Source organism: Engraulis encrasicolus, chromosome 5 (genome assembly GCF_034702125.1).
Source record: "Engraulis encrasicolus isolate BLACKSEA-1 chromosome 5, IST_EnEncr_1.0, whole genome shotgun sequence".
In the NCBI taxonomy this organism is placed as follows: domain Eukaryota; kingdom Metazoa; phylum Chordata; class Actinopteri; order Clupeiformes; family Engraulidae; genus Engraulis; species Engraulis encrasicolus.
In genome coordinates, this window is record NC_085861.1 from 43,767,422 (window position 1) to 43,784,275 (window position 16,854).

At 43.9% G+C, this 16,854-nt stretch overlaps 2 protein-coding genes across 2 annotated transcripts in view; one reads left to right on the top strand and one right to left on the bottom strand.

Moving 5' to 3' along the window:
• The window catches only part of LOC134449526 (cingulin), a 56,165-nt gene extending 47,308 nt beyond the window's left edge, over nt 1–8,857 (bottom strand). The window contains exon 1 of the mRNA XM_063199516.1: nt 8,692–8,857. The gene's annotated coding sequence lies outside the window, so the exon portion shown is untranslated. The remainder of the gene's footprint in view (nt 1–8,691) is intronic.
• Nucleotides 8,858–10,748: 1,891 nt separating this feature from the next.
• she (Src homology 2 domain containing E) overlaps nt 10,749–16,854 on the top strand; it is a 16,665-nt gene continuing 10,559 nt past the window's right edge. Inside the window, exon 1 of the mRNA XM_063199519.1 lies at nt 10,749–11,780. Within this exon, the coding sequence (XP_063055589.1) occupies nt 11,280–11,780 (501 nt within the window). The 5' untranslated portion in view covers nt 10,749–11,279. The remainder of the gene's footprint in view (nt 11,781–16,854) is intronic.

A 16,854-nucleotide genomic window follows, 5' to 3' on the forward strand; every position in this document is an offset into this window, starting at 1 on the left:
CCAAAGCACCTCATCATCAGACCAACAAGTGGTAAAAATGTCCTTCTGACTCATAAAAACGTCATAAAAAGGTGGGTAGACGATTTCTCTCAGGTCTCATCTCAATGTTTGAGGACTGAGTGCTGTTGCGGATAAACTCTTTTTTTTACCAGCTGCTATACCAAAATGTATCTTTTTTGTCATCATTTTTTATGGACAAGAAAAGAACCATGGCTCTTGCCAGGTATTCAGCCAGATGATGATTCCATTATTGATGTAGAGACACAGGGTTTACTTTACACGCTACATTTTCCACAAAGCCTGTGGATTAGAGCGTGTGTCATAACTTTGAAATCCTTGACACACTTGGTATGTGAATGACCGCTTTGTAACTATGAACTTAAGTCCCCCCTGTCTGTCATTCAACTGGTCTAGGATGCATTTTCTATCCAGAGTACGGACTGCACAAACCTGCACCTGGCGGCCGCACGCACCTGCAAAGCCCTGAAGCTGTGAGAGACACATCTGTCTTTCTTTCTAAGAATCATTTTGCCCCCCCCCCCCATTCCCTCTGTCTCTTTCCGAGTCTCTCTCTGTCCCCGTCTCTCTACCTCTCTCCAAGTTTCTCTCTTTCCAAGTCTCTCTCTGTGCCCCTGTGTCTCTCCCTCACTCACCCCGTCTCTCACCTTATCATTCTTTGCCAAGAAATTCGGAGAGCCTGGCTGTAACCTAAGGCTTCTGCATCTTGAATGTGCAAGTGAAGTGCACTTGAATGCTGATGCCAATCCACTCAGGATTCCACTGTAACCCATGCGGCTGGTGAGTGGTGACAGAAGCCTGTTTATCTGATACTGTAGCAATCATTGCTATCTATCTCCACTCTCCTTGTCCCTTGCATCGGGTTTCTGATAACAGATCGGCTGGTCACACTGTTTATAGAGGCAAGGAAGGAACACAGAGAGACAGGAGAGAGAGAGAGAGAGAGAGAGAGAGAGAGAGAGAGAGAGAGAGAGAGAGAGAGAGAGAAAAGAGGAGGAGGGAGGGAGGGAGGGCAAGAATAGGAATGGGGACATCTCAGACAATAACACTGGGTGAACAACACACATTCGCAAATAAACCAACAACCAATTTCATCCTCCTCGTATTCTGTAAGAAAGAGGCGGGTCGGCAGCCAGGCAGGCAGTGTGTGGGTAGGATATTGCAAATCTTGTGATTTGTGGTGAAAAGGCATCATTGCAAGCTGCCCCCAAAGCCTGTTGTCCTTGGCTGTGATGATAGCGAGTCTGCAGTGTTAAGATTAGACTGGCGCTATGGCAGCTTGTAGGGCCTTTGGTGCACCAAACTCATCCCATAGGCCTCCATTCACGGTCCCCAACCCCCCTCATGGCTAGATAAAGGCCTTTGTAGGCCTCTGTTAAAATGCATGGCCTTTACTGATAAGAGCTGGGATGACCTGACACACAACACACACACACACACACACACACACACACACACACACACACACACACACACACACACACACACACACACACACACACACACACACACACACACACACACACACACACACACGCTTACAATAACAAACACAACCCCCCCCCCCCCCCCACCCCCCCCACCCCCATTGGTCTCCTACTAAAAACACACACACAAAGCTGCTCTTTGTCACATATCCTCACACATGCATTGCACACACAACCCCCTCCTCTCTCACACACTGCAGAGGTATAGTGTGTGTGGTCGGTCCGATGTTGCAGGTGGCTGAGCACCTGACCTAAAGGTGTATTCTGAATAGCCAAGTAAGGAGGGGGATATTTAATAGGTGGACTTAAGAGAAAGCCAAGGCTTAAAAAAAAACAAATCTGTCGTCTCGTTGGAGACCTCACTGAATTATTCATGATGCGGGTTGGTTGGCCTCATTTTGCAGATTCAAAATCAGGCCGTTTCCTTCAATTGTGACCACCAAGGATTGGTTAAAATGATGTGCTAGGTCTGATGCTTTTTCCATTGCATGCATGTTGTAGCTTACTGGGACAGAATAACCCTACATGGCTCTCTGATATAGCCAGGTTATCTCTGATAGCCTATATGCTATAAGGGATAAGTGTACAGTGTATCTCAGGGATTCAACAAGGATTAACTATACATACATTATACTTTTGGACAAACCTCCAAATCGTTACAGATGTCAGAAGAACGCTCTACAGACAGATGTTCATAGGCAAGTCTCATCCATCCGTATAGTGGTTATTAACGGAATTTAAGAGCAAAATGCAAGATATTCGCAAGCTATTTTGTGCCGTCTTGAACTGATCAAAGGAGTTGTGTTGTCCTGGGCTCAACTAAAAGGTTAAACATTTTCCAACTACAATGGGAAGTCCAGTTGCTTACAAGTTTCTACAAATCAGCTTGTGAAAAAAAGCTTCTTTTTGGCATTTAGCTAATCTGTAAAAGACCCATTCATACATCAACTCAGCTTAATACTTTCAACAGGACATCCTAAGAAACCTGAAAAGTCTGTTCCTTTCCAGAAGCTGCATTCAGGGGATGACAAACTCCCCCACAGAGAGAGCTTTAATCTTCTCTAACACAGAGAGGCATTTTCAAAACCTCCAGTCATAAGAAGGTGAGCATTCACTTCACACCAGCAGTCACTTCAGCAGTCGAATCACACTGAACCCAGCGGGACAGTCTTTCTGCTGAAACTCTGACTGCAGGGGAAAAAAAGACCAAAAACTCACAGTAAGGGCTTAATCTCCCTTCAAACACTCTATCGGCCAAGCCTCGTCTCGTCTCATTCTCTGCCTGCCCTGCTTTATATTCAGAACCACCCAATAAAATAATGGGGTCTGATCGAGTATGCGTGTGGGACATCGCCGTCACTGAGGGATGTCTCCTGTCACCTTGGCGTCGGCTTCAGAGTCTCATCATTAGTCAGGTGCCTTATGCTGATGAATGGCCAAGCTATGAATATGACACTTGCTGAGCCAACAAAACACGCCACACAGAAAAAAAGTGTCCATCCTTCACGATCTGCTATCCATCTCTGCACTCGGGGTAACTTTGTAACTTTTTGACATCTTCACTTTAGGGCTGTAACTTGGCCTGTGTTTTAGTCAAACAACCGGCTTGTTTTTTCACCTCCATCTCCAGCAAAAAACACTCATCACCTCTCTAAAGCACTGTTCAAGTACCTGGTTGCCTGTCCATTTCTTCCTTCCTTCCTATTTTGAAAGCCTCACCTTGGGGCCATAACATGGCCTATATTCTAGACAAACAGGCTTGTTTTTTCCCCCTCTCCACCCCTGCCGGAAGCAGCCTTGGACTTTCGTGCACCTGTCTGTCTATCTATGCAATACTTCCCTGCTCAGCACTAGGGAGAGTGCTTCAAGTTCACGCGCACGCCCGCGCGCGCGCGCACACGCACACACGCACACGCACACACGCACACACACACACACACACGTCCGCCTAAGCATCAGATGCTTTGATCAGCAGCAGAATCAAAGTGGGCCCAATGTCACGGAAGGCAGGCCACAGACAGTGCTCCTCTATTTTCTCACATTCCTTCACTGCTTTCTGCTGGCTTTCTATTTCTGCTCACGTCCTTCATGGTTTACCCTCTCGCGCTCCCCATCTCGCTCATCTGTCTCTGCCTTGCTCCCACTTCCCACTCTCACAAAAGTCTGTGTGTGTGTGGGGGGGGGCATGTGTCAGCTCTCTCTGTCTGTCTGTCTTTCTTTCCGTTTCTCCCACTGCCCGTCTCCCTCCATCTCTGTTTTCAGTGGGTCAGCTAGAAACTTTTTTGTGACCAATAAAACACATACAAACACTGCACTTAAAAAAGAATCACAAGCAAACGGCTTGAATGAGAGTCTGAGGGTGAATGGAGAGGATTTGGGATGTGTGTGCATGTGTGTGTGTGTGTGTGTGCGTGTGTGTGTGTGTGTGTGTGTATGGTGGGGGGGTATGGGTGGGTGTCAGACAGTCCCTCTCTACCCGTCCCATTATGTGAGTGAAGTGGGGCAGAAAACCAGGGCAGTTATCCTGAGAATGCTGCCCCCCACCACCCCAGCCCCAACTCCATGCTGCTCTTTCCCTCTTCCTTCCTCCATCCATGCATCCCTCTCTTTTCTCTCACCCCCATCTCTAGTTCCATCACTTCTTCTCCTCCCTCTTACCCAGTCTGTGTGTCAGTCAGGCAGCCTGCTCTCCGCTTGGTCCTATCCTCCTCCTGACATACTTAAAAAAACACCAACACCCATTAAAACTGTCCTCCAAGGCAAATTCTTAATTGGGCTACACTTGTTCTCTCTTCGCAAGCTCAAACTGCTGTTAATGCCCATCAATCCAGCTGGTGTCTCCTTCTCTCCTCATCCCGCCTGACATCTTCCAGAACATTGTCCTCATCTTGTTCCCACCCACCATCCATCTATTCAATATTCTATTAATAAACAATGTTTGAAACCCGTGGGACCCGTCAAAATCCTGTGATCTAACACTGCATATCATATGGCTACTACCGTACGTACACACAAACCACCTCCAACTCCTACAAAGGCAAAATATATATAGTCAACATTAAGTAATCTGATCTGATTAAGTGATCTGATCGAATCAGCTATATTGGTCATCTACAGCTACACCAACATGCCCAACATTCTCTGTTTATTTGTTTATGTACCCCCAGTTTTTTTCTTTCATACCCCACCCACCCCACAGTTTTGTGTCTTTAGCACACCAAAAACATTCCAAACACAACTGTATTTTACACTGTTGATATGGCTAAATAAACTTGAAATAAACTTGAACTTGATGCACAACTGAGGTGCTGTGGCTCAGTGGCTCAAGGCACTATACCACAAATCAGGGGACTTGGGTTCCATTATGAACGATGGTCATTTCCTTATTCTTCTAAATCCCCCTCTCTTGCACTCTCCTGTCAATGGCCAAAAATATATGTATAAAATTATAAAATGCATAAGGATTTTGACTCTAGCAGATGTAAGATTTTTCCACACATGTAACATGCAGCCTAATAATGACCATGATGTAAAAACTGTGCCGTTAAAATATTCTAAGTATCAATGCACTGTGTCAGGTATAATATAATAATATATTAGTTATGCAGAGCCCTAAATGACAGTAACCAATCATGACATGTAATTGGATTGATATTTCAAAAAAACTGCTACTCCTGCCTTTCATACTTGGCCAGAGGTATACGATGAATATTTTGCTTTCCGGTCATGTCATTGTGCATTTCTTCAGTTTGAGTAGGCCCTCACCTGTGTGTGTGTGTGTGTGTGTGTGTGTGTGTGTGTGTGTGTGTGTGTGTGTGTGTGTGTGTGTGTGTGTGTGTGTGTGTGTGTGTGTTTGTCTTCAGGGTTCCAGTCAGCGGTCCCCTGCTGCAGCAGCATTCCCCGCCTTTCTGCTCTCTGGGCAAATTCAATTTGCTTGCCTTAAATTGAATTGAGGCAGCCTTGCGCTCAGAGGTGGAAAGTTAAATAGAATTATGAGGGGGGACCTTTGGAGTGCACATCAGTAGTGTGTAGAAAAGAAAACCCTGCGTGTATGCAGGAGTGTGTGTGTGTGTGCAGTCTTTTGTATGTGACAATTTTTGCATGTGTGTGTCTGTGTTTGTGTGCGCGCGCATGCTTCTCCTAGTTGTATACAGCCTGACTGCTCACACACAGGGCATCCCGTATAAACTCCTACGCCCCCCTTCACCTCTCCTACCCATCCCATAATTTTTTACTCTGGTCGTCAAACTCACACACAACGACCTAACCCTCCTCCTGCTGATGGTACCGCCGGCGCAAAGCACCCTTCCGATTTTAGCTCCTGAAGGTTGCTGCCCACGGGTAAGATAAAAGAGACAAGGGTGTCATCATGCCATGCCATTGCTCAACAGCCAGTTACATTACAACCTCCCACCCTACGCGTATCCTCAGTGTCCCCCCTGAAGCAGTCTGCTGATTGGTCAAAGCTGCTGGGCCAGTGGAGGAACAATTGCACACAGCACCACAGGGCAAAACACTGATAGGGCCCCCTCCTACAGCCTGTCAGCCAAGATCATAATAGGGCCCACCACCAATACGGGAGGGCTCTTGGCCCAGGGGCAAATGCCCCACTTGCCCTCTCTATAGCTCCGTCCCTGTGCTAGGCTATGGTTCAATCACAGTCTGGGCCTCTATGTGTTGTTCCTGTACACATGTAGGAATGTGCATTCACATTAGGGGACTGTCCCCCCCCCTCTCAAGGCTTTCTAGCCTACACTAAGCAAACATGACTAAAGAACCATGAAGGCAGTGTTGCTATATTTAACTTAAGTGTAAGGGATGTCAACACAAAGGACTGAAACAGAAAGTCAAAGCAGATCCCATTACAGTCAGAGGATTTGAACAGTCAGAGAGACAGAAAAAAGACATCACATAACTTAAACACTCTCTCTGTGTGTGTGTGTGTGTGTGTGTGTGTGTGTGTGTGTGTGTGTGTGTGTGTGTGTGTGTGTGTGTGTGTGTGTGTGTGTGTGTGTGTGTGTGTGTGTGTGTGTGTGTGTAATGCATGTTCTTCTGTGAAACTGAATGACTCCCATCATAGACTAGGTAACCATTTAATCATCAGTCAAGTTTGCGAGATATTTCTATGTGACTGAGCTCATTCTGTTATCACACCAGGAAACTGACTCAGTCCCTCGTGGATAGGCCTCAATCACTGCCTGATTAAAAGACAACAGAACAGGCCCTGGATGACAATGGCAGTACAGTACGAGTATTGTACCTACAAGGTGTAACAAAATTGGGTTATTTGAGGTAACATCCGTGAAACCTATGAAAATTACCATTGAAAATTCCTGTCTCAAAATGAATGAATGCTATTTCCTTACCGCTCTTTCCAACAACCCCACAGTATCTTGCTTTCTTTTAGTTTTATTAGCCTACCTAATCAGCAAGTAGGCCTAGTCTCAGGGGCGGTTCCAGACATTTATTCTTGGGGTGGCAAAGGGGTGGCGAAGTGTATTTCAGGGGGGCATGCTCCTACACTAAGGGAAAATTATAAACACTATATAATCGACACACACACTTATGTGATACAGTGAATCCCTTAAAGTGAAACTCTGCAACCTAAAGTTCTATGTCTGAAATGATGTCAAGCATTAAGGCTATTGGTCACAATCAGGGCTCTTAATTGGGGTGGCAAATCATATTTCTGAAGGGGCAAATGCCACCCCCTGCCACCCCTTAGAACCGCCCATCCCTAGTCTAGACTGCCTTGTTATAAAGACAAGCACAACGTTTACTGTACCAGCAACAGTACAAGAACAGGAGCAAAAACACACTGGATGATAGCCCTGCAGTCACATGTTCTTTCCCACCAACAACCACACCATTGCCGGTATGCATGACAAGTTATCTGGCCTTTTAACTGTGAAGAAGGGAGTCTCGAGGAGAGCATTACCAGTCACCTGTCATTCTAAGCTCGAGGCGCAGCTGCATAGCTGTGGTTATCTTGACAATGGCTGTAAACAGCGATGTTATCTTGTGTTTACTGTGGAGAAATGTCAAAGAGTATGACATCCTGGTTGCAACCAGTGAATAAAAAGTTATACAAAAATAGTAGGAGGGAGGAAAATTGATTTGTTACAATTAATCCCTGGCCATATCCACAGGTTACAATCATCGTTGATAAACAATGATGAGGCTTCGAAAGGACTTCTGGCACGAGGGTTTCTCTGAGGTGTTCTCGGTTTGTCGGAGAGAACTTTTCTTTGTAGGCCTACTCGTGTTGTTCTCCTCTCTGTCTCCTCTCTGAAAGTAACTAGGCCTATAAAATATAAGTTTCTGTAATCGATTGACAGTTTGAAGCCAGATAAAAAAGTTCACATGGCCATGAGCCATGCTTCATTCTTATCGCAAAACCAACAGAAACCAATCTCCATTCTTGTCCAATAGATGCGTCCCATAAAATGACAAACTTGGCTGGTGTGTGTGCTTTCTGATTGACGCGCCACTGGTTGCGCCGCAAAAACATTTGGAAGTCCATGAGAAAATAGGACTTTTGATCTTATCTCGGGAAAATCTGGCAAGTCTTCGGATATCAAATTCGCTTATTGGGCAAAGACCCAGATATAGCCAAGATCATTCCTAATCTATGATAAACCCAACTAAGATATTAAACAGATTAAAAGTTTCGACTACGTCAGACGCTGAATTCCACTGTCAAGCTGCCATTGGTCTGTGTCATGATTAGCCACAGGTGGTGCACCTGCGTCTCAGCCTCACATTCAGTCAATTAAAACTATCCATGTTAATGAATCACCACGGTACACGATGAAAATCAAATACACGAATTGCTCGGCATTATTATTAGTTTGCTTGAACTTCTGGCTCTATGTGAAGTGTCTTACTACTTGTCCGCCCACGGTTGGCTGACCAATGCAACACAAAGACGCACTGCGTTGGGTTCTCTTTACAATGCATGCGTGTGCACATATAGAGAGAAATAGTTGCGTCGGAATGATAACCTGGCTAAGCTATTGCATTACTTGTTTACAATTAAATATACAGACGCTCCGATTAGCCGGTTAGCTAATATTAGCTAGCTAACATTATCTAGCTGGCGCCAGATAACCAAAACGTTAGCAGCATCTTCCCCATTCAAAGTGGAGCTAACAAGCTAACAGAAGCCCCCAAAGTGTTGTCCTACCTTGTTCTGTAGCAAAGTTGACGGACACTTGCTTCTCAGTGAAATATCAGAATCAGCAGTGTGTTGTACCGCATCCGACTGTATACTTTCCAAAATTACAAGGCTCCAGAGAAAGAAGTGACAGACAAGTGTTCTGAACGGGATAGGCAGACAGCCCTATCCTGCGGTAGACAACCTGTTACCTTTTTGACCGAAACAACTCGACCCGCCCAGTCCCGCCTGGGAGAAAACTACCATTGGAGAAAAGTATCTTTATGGGTGGAACAGTGGACCTATTGTATGCTTTTGCAATCTGTGACGCAGTTTTATCAGACCTCCACAATTTTCTTTGAGAAAAAGAATAATTTGCAAAAGAAAGGACATGATGATGATGATTGTAATTCAACTAATTTCAACACATTAATAGGCCAGGCCTACTACCAAAGTTCTTCCCAATAAAAAGCTCTGCTATTACTACTAGCCCCACTACAATTTGCCTACTAATAATAGGCCTAATAATAATAATCATTATCATAATCATAATAATAACAACAATACTAATAACAGTATTAACAATAATATAGTATAATATAATAATAACCTAATAATAATAACAATAATAATAACAATAATAATAATAATAATTAATAGGCTATAACAGTATGCCGTTATTATTCGACTATTAGCCTATCATTACTACAAACTCTAGACCTATTACTAGAGGCTATGGGCTATTGGAATTAATGTAGGCCTAATAAAATAATTTTGAATGAATAAATGAATAGAGTAGGGCTAACTTGTGAGAGTAGATTTTATAATGACTGACTATGACAAGGTGAGCAAAATGATCTGTCTATACTGTGTTTTGAGTCATACAATGCTGTCTATTCTTCATTTTCAATAGATACAGCGATGTTCCGATCGAGTAATTTGGAGGTGCCCAAGATGCGCGCACGCACGCGCGCGCGCGCACACACACACACACACACACACACACACACACACACACACACACACACACACACACACACACACACACTACACAAATCAGAGAGAGAAACAACTGATTTATTTACAGACAAGACCACAGAAGCGGACATGTCTCTTGCCTACCGCTGGGGTGTGCTATAGCTGACATTTTGAGCGGCTCGGTCTCATCTTCAGATGCTGTGCATCCACCTAGTGTGCGTCGTGGTGATGACAGCAAGCCTATGTACTGGGGCACAGGTGGGTGAGTGACCAATACTCAAAAATCAATGTTTTGTAAGGGATCACAGTCGGCTAGAAAAGTTCCGTTTCTCTTTTAGACAGCGATTGAAGGAATAGCATATTATTGTTCAACTCCAATACATCCTATTCAAAACAATTGTAGCACAATTAGATGGGATAGCAAGGCCACAAAGGTAAGTTAGGTGTCGTACCATATGAATAAAGTAGGCTAAAGCCTACTAAAGCCTAAAAGGGAGTATGCGGGTCGAATGGAAAATAACAACAAATAGATAGAAAGGTCAACTAGGCCAGTCAACGATGGATCTGTGCGTGCCAATTTTGTTACCACGTGCACATAGTTCCAGTTGCACAGGTGACCTGAGTGTAATTCAATGTGGCAGCCCTACCTTTACAAAAGCTTTGTTTACGCTTCATAATATTTTTGGCAGATGAGAATATGAGATCGCCCTGACACGCACCACAGCTCATCTGTGCTTTCATAGCACCAGGGGCTACCTGGCGCATAGCCTTGGAGAAAACAGGTCAAAGTATGGCGGGAATTGCCTGGATAAGCAACATACACGCAAGTTAATGTGGCATACTCCATATACAACGGAAGCATAAAATCGCATTCCACGCCAATGCTTTGTAAAATTCATGGTATTGCGCTATGTTTCAGTTGTAGCCGGTTTCATGGAAAGCCTAATTAGCATAATTTCTCTTCTCTCAGCACAGTTCCTCGCAGATGGGATCATGCTCCAAACTCTAGTTCTATCCCCTCCTTAATGTCCTTAGCTCGAGTGCACATTCTAACCTCATGATAAAAGCCACCCCCACTAGCCTCTCTCGCAGGCGCGCGCACCCGAAGACCCCCGAGTACTCGCTTAGTAGCTGCTGCTCAGATTGGACGCACCGGGAATGGGATCTCTTGTGAGAGTGAAGAAAAACTTCCAATTTTTCCGCGTTTACGCTCTACAAAGACTGCTCTTCATCCTGCGGGAATAGCTCCGCTAGTAGAAATTAAGGAAGACGACAAATGAAAGATAGGTAAGAAGAGTTTGGGAAGGGGAGAGTTTAGAAAAGCAACACGAATGGGATGAAATATTGTAGTTACCTTATTTATGTACTAACGTATCACGCTCATCATACATGTGCTTTCCATTGTAAAATGTGGCTCTGAATATTACTTGGGAAAGTGGGTTGAAATATTAAGGTATTCCAATTTGGCAAATCTTGCGTAAAAGCGCACGAAAACCAGCAATGCACTAAATTGATCACGGACCTTCATATATAATCTGGCCAGATAAGGAAAGAAAGTTTGGTTAAGTAGGCTACTGTTGGTAGTGTATGGATAAAGGCACAGCAACCTGTAGATTTGTATTGATCGTACAAAGAAAGTCATGGCAAAGTGGTTTAAAGACTTCCCCACCAGCCTGAAAAGTGGCACCGATCGTATCCGCTCGGCCTCGGAATCAGGTGCGCACGGTCGCCCAAAGCCTATGGTGACGGGTGGCACTGTGGGGAAAGGTAGTGTGCGTAAAAACTCGGAAAATGGGAGCAGTAGCAGTGGCGGTGGCGGTGTGGGTTCATTGCTCTCCGGGAGGAATCGTAAAAATTCGGCCATTGAATTGGGACGGAACCATCCAAGCACCGGGGCTAGTCCCCTGAAAGACGGGAAGATATGGGAGATCTTTATTCCAGGGAAGGGCAAGAAGAACTCAAAGTTTGACGCGGGGTTCGAAGACCACCGCACTCTGAGGACGTCGGGTATGGCAGACGCGTACATCAGCAGAATGATCAAGGTGGACAAGCAGGAAAAAAGTCAGAAAGCCAGTTTTGGACCTGCAGATGCAACAGTGGCGGACAACGAGAAAGGAAAGGCAACGGTGAAGACTGAGACGGTGAGAAGTTAAACATTCAGTACTCACTTTTACTTTAAAATATGTTGGTAAACAAAACCACATCAACACTTCTTGAGAGTTGCCTCCACACTTATCAAATTATTAAATAATCATGGCCTTCACCACCATGACCACAGTGCAGCCCTGTCCTCTATTTTGCTGACACAATGCTGTATTCCTGTAACATTGGCACAAAGAAGAGTCATGTTGCAGGTCTAATTTAAACCTGACATGACTCTCTGATGTGGCCACCTGATAGGCGATGATAAATAGCAGGAGAGGGCATATATCACTGTGATGGTTATCGTGTCAGTAGAACATGCACTAGTTACGCATAGTATCCAATTACTGCACAGTCTGTGTGAACAGAGGAAAACAGTCTTTTTGTTGTTATGAAAGTTGAGATCAGTATCTCTCTCTCTCTCCCAGCTCTCTCACCGTCTTTGTTGAAGCGATACTCTCTTTCCCCTCCCTCTTCCCCTTTTCTTTCTCTGAGGCACTACATTATATTGTTGGCCTGTGTGTGTGTGCGTGTGCGTGTGTGTAAGTAGTATGGTGGTCACAGTACCAGATCCAGAGCAAATACAATGAGAGCTAACCTCGCACCCTTCCTCATATCCTGTCCCCCTACCTCGACCCCCCTCTACACACACACACACACACACACACACACACACAAGGCAAGGCAAGGCAAGTTTATTTATATAGCGCATTTCATACACAGGTGCAACTCAATGTGCTTCACAAAGTTAACAAATGTAAATGAAAGGAAAACAGGGAAATGAATTAGAGTCAAAAAAAACATTTAAAACATTAAGATAAAACATAAGGTAAAAATAATAATAAAATAAAACATGAATAAACATAAAACCTTGAAAAACAATTCTTATTTTACTAATTTACTTCTCTTATTTTACCGTCTTTTCATTCAATAATTTAAGAAAGCATCTGAGAACAGCTTTGTCTTGAGTCTAGATTTAAAGCTATCAATAGTGGGTGCATTTTTTACGTCATCTGGAAGCTGGTTCCAAAGCTTTGAAGCATAGAGGCTAAAGGCTGCCTCTCCACACTTTGTTTTGACTTTTGGAATCACCAGCAAATTCTTCTCTGTTGACCTTAGTGACCTGGCCGGTGCATACAGCTGAAACATATCCAGTAGATATGTGGGTCCCATTCCATTTAATGATTTAAATACAAGTAGCATTGCCTTAAAAATCAATTCTGTAGCTTACTGGGAGCCAATGCAGCGATCTTAAAATTGGAGTAATGTGGTCAAACTTCCTTGTCTTTGTAAGAACCCTTGCAGCTGCATTTTGTACCAGTTGAAGCTGTTTAATGGTCTTATTTGGGAGGCCAGTAAACAGACTGTTACAGTAATCGACTTTACTAGAAATGAAGGCATGTATTAGCTTCTCCAGATCATGTTTAGACATCAGGCCCCTAAATTTAGAGACGTTTTTTATGTGATAGAATGCAGACTTAGTAATAGCTTTCATGTGACTGTTGAAATTTAGGTCACTGTCAATGAGGACCCCAAGATTTTTTAACTGTTTCCCTTGGTTTCAGTCCCTTCGTTTCAAGGATAGTAGCAATCTTTTGTCTCTCCTCTCTTTTCCCAAATATAATTACTTCAGTTTTTTTCTGTGTTCAGCTGGAGGAAATTGTGAGACATCCATTTGTTAATTTGGTCCATGCAATGATAGAGTGATTCAAGGGGGGTGTAGTCATTGGGGGACATAGATAAGTAGAGCTGGGTATCATCCGCATAGCTATGGTAATTTATGGAGTTATTCTCGATAATGTGTCCCAGTGGCAACATATACAGATTGAACAGTAGTGGTCCCAGAATGGAGCCCTGGGGGACCCCACAATCCAGAGACATTGGTGATGAAGTATGTCTTCCAATGGCGACAAAAAAACTTCTTTGTTGTAAGTACGATTTTAACCAGTCGATCACTATGCCCGTAAAACCAACCCAGTGTTCCAGGTCTATGTAGTAGTATAGAATGATTAACTGTATCGAAGCAGCACTCAAATCAAGAAGTACCAAGACGGATGATTTGCCAGCATCAGAATTCAATCTTATGTCATTCATAACTTTGATAAGAGCTGTTTCAGTGCTGTGGTAGGCACGGAAACCAGATTGAAACTTATCAAAATAGCTATTAGACATTAAAAAGGCAGTTAATTGGTTAAAAACCAATTTTCTCTATTATTTTACCCATAAATGGTAGATTGGATATGGGCCTATAGTTGTTTAGTACCAGCGCATCCAGGTTGTTCTTTTTTCAGTAAGGGTTTCACAACTGCTTCTTTCAGACAGCCTGGGAATATGCCTGTTTGTAGTGAGGTGTTGATGATCTGAAGTACATCTGGTGATATTAGGTGTAAGATGGATTTGAAGAAGGCTGTTGGTAGAATATCTAAGTCAGATGTAGAGGAGCTAAGACTTTGTACCGTTCTATTAAGAATGTCCACATCAACTAAATTAAAATTTCTCATGAGGTTAGGATTTAACTTCACCGTAACAAGTTGGTCCGAATCTTGGGTCGTTTGCACATGTGTGAGTATGTTTGTACGTATTTTTTCAATCTTACCTTTGAAAAAGGATGCAAACTCATTGCATTTGCTGACTGAGAGGAACTCAGAGGGCATTTGATTTGGGGGCCTTGCTAGCTTTTCCACAGTGCCAAACAGGACGCGTGCATTATTAATATTTCTGTTAATTATGTCAGAGAAAAAAGATTGTCTAGCTTTAGAAATTTCTTGGTTGTATTTCGAGAGTGTGTGTTTATAGATTTGGTAGTGGACTTCAAGTTTGGATTTACGCCACTGTCTTTCAGCCCTCCTGCATTCTTGCTTTAGCAATATAACTGTGGGATTCATTCTCCAAGGGGCTTTTTTTTGTCCCACTGTTCTGGTTTTTTCGGGGGCAATAACATCCATAATATGGGTCATCCTTGCATTAAAATTAACCATGAGATCATCTGCATTCTCTGAAGTTTGACTTTGGATCTCTGAAAGTGCTTGCTGAAAGAGTGAGGCTGTCTCACAGTTGATTATACGTTTTTTGACTGTAACAGATTCCCTTTGAACATGAGGGTACATAGAAACATCAGAAAAAATGCAGTAATGGTCAGAAAAGCCATAGTCTTTGACACTAGCACAAGCATTGAGGCCTTTTGTTATTATTAGGTCTAGAGTGTGACCTTGGTTGTGTGTTGGTCCTGTTACATGCTGTGTAAGGCTAAAAATGTCAATAAGACTTAAAAATTCCTTAGCATAGACATTCTCTAAGTCGTTTACGTGAAAATTGAAGTCGCCTGTTATAAAAAGGCTATCATAGTCCACACAAACATTCGACAACAGCTCACCAAATTCCTCTAAGAAGAGTGGTGCAGAAAGTCTTGGAGGTCTGTAGATAGTTAATAACAGTATGTCGGAAGAACATTTTAGAACTGCAGCACACACACACACACACACACACACACACACACACACACACACACACACACACACACACACACACACACCAGCCATCATCACCATCACACAAATGCACGTACACAGAGACAGGCAGGCATACATGCAAACGACACATAGACATTAATGCCCTCACACCCACCCACCCAAATGCATTCACTCTCGACATGTAATGTGTTGAGACTCACGTACCCAACAACACGCACCATGCAACAACACACAGACACACAGACACCCACACCCACACACCCACACACACACACACACACACCCACACACACACACACACACACACACACACACACACACACACACACACACACACACACACACACACACACACACACACACACACACACACACAGTGGCACACACTCAGATACATGATCACATGCACACACACCTTTGTCTTTGCACACACACACACACACACACACACACACACAGAGTGACACAATGCGAAGAAAACACAATGGCTCCATCCTTGTCTTTAGGGGCCAAAGTGAAGGCCGCGTTTGAAGCATTATGTCACTTGACACTGGCACTCCCCTGTCCCTGAGCAGAGAGAGCAGGGCTCACCCTCGGGCTCTGCTCTCATCATAATGGGCCACGGTGCTGTCCCATGAAGTAAGGCTCATATACACACGCACACACTCACACACGTACAGTACACACACACACACACACACACACACACACACTCTCACACACGCACGCACGCATGCACACACACACACACGCGCACACACACACACACACACACACACATACACACACACACGTAATCACACATTCATTCTTTTTCTGTTTCGCTCGTACGCACATGCAACCACAGACTATGATCATACTCCATGGCACAGTTCCATGAAGTACAGTGACATTGAGATAAAGAGATCCGAAGGAGTGGGGGAAAGTGTGGAGCTTGGTATTGTATGAAGTAGAGAGAGATGGAAAGACGGCATAGAATAGATGGTTCGAAAGGAAGAAAGGTAAAAAGAGAAGGTGAAGTGAAATAGTGGTGGAAAGAGGTATCGATTGCAATGGATTGGGGGGAAAGTGTGGTGGTTGGCACTGTATGAAGTTGAAAGCGGAAAGATGAAATGAATAAGATGAGATTTCAAGACGAGAGAGGTAAAAAGAGAAGTTGAAAGTCATGGAAAGAAGTGATGGATAGTTTGAATGGACGAAAGGAGGGGTAGTCTAAACTCCAGAGGAAAACGGTAGCTTATCACTTGCAGAGGGCATGACATGGGCCAAGAAAGGTAGTGATGAGAGGAAGAGAGAGGAATTCTATAAAGCCCAAACAAACCAAAGATCCGTCATCTTCTCTTATGGACATCCGGAAAACCACTGTGGTGTGGGCATGGGCAGCCATGGCCTACTGGTGTGGGCATTGCTATTTAGGTATTTAGACCAGAGGGTTGCAGGTTTAAATCCCACCCTTACCTCTCCCTACTCCATGGCTGAAGTGCCTTTGAACAACAAGACACGTAACCCCACATTGATCCAGGGACTGTACCCAACACCCTGCAAATATCTGTATGCCACTTTGGATAAAAGCGTCAGCTAAGTTTAATGTAATGTATTGACA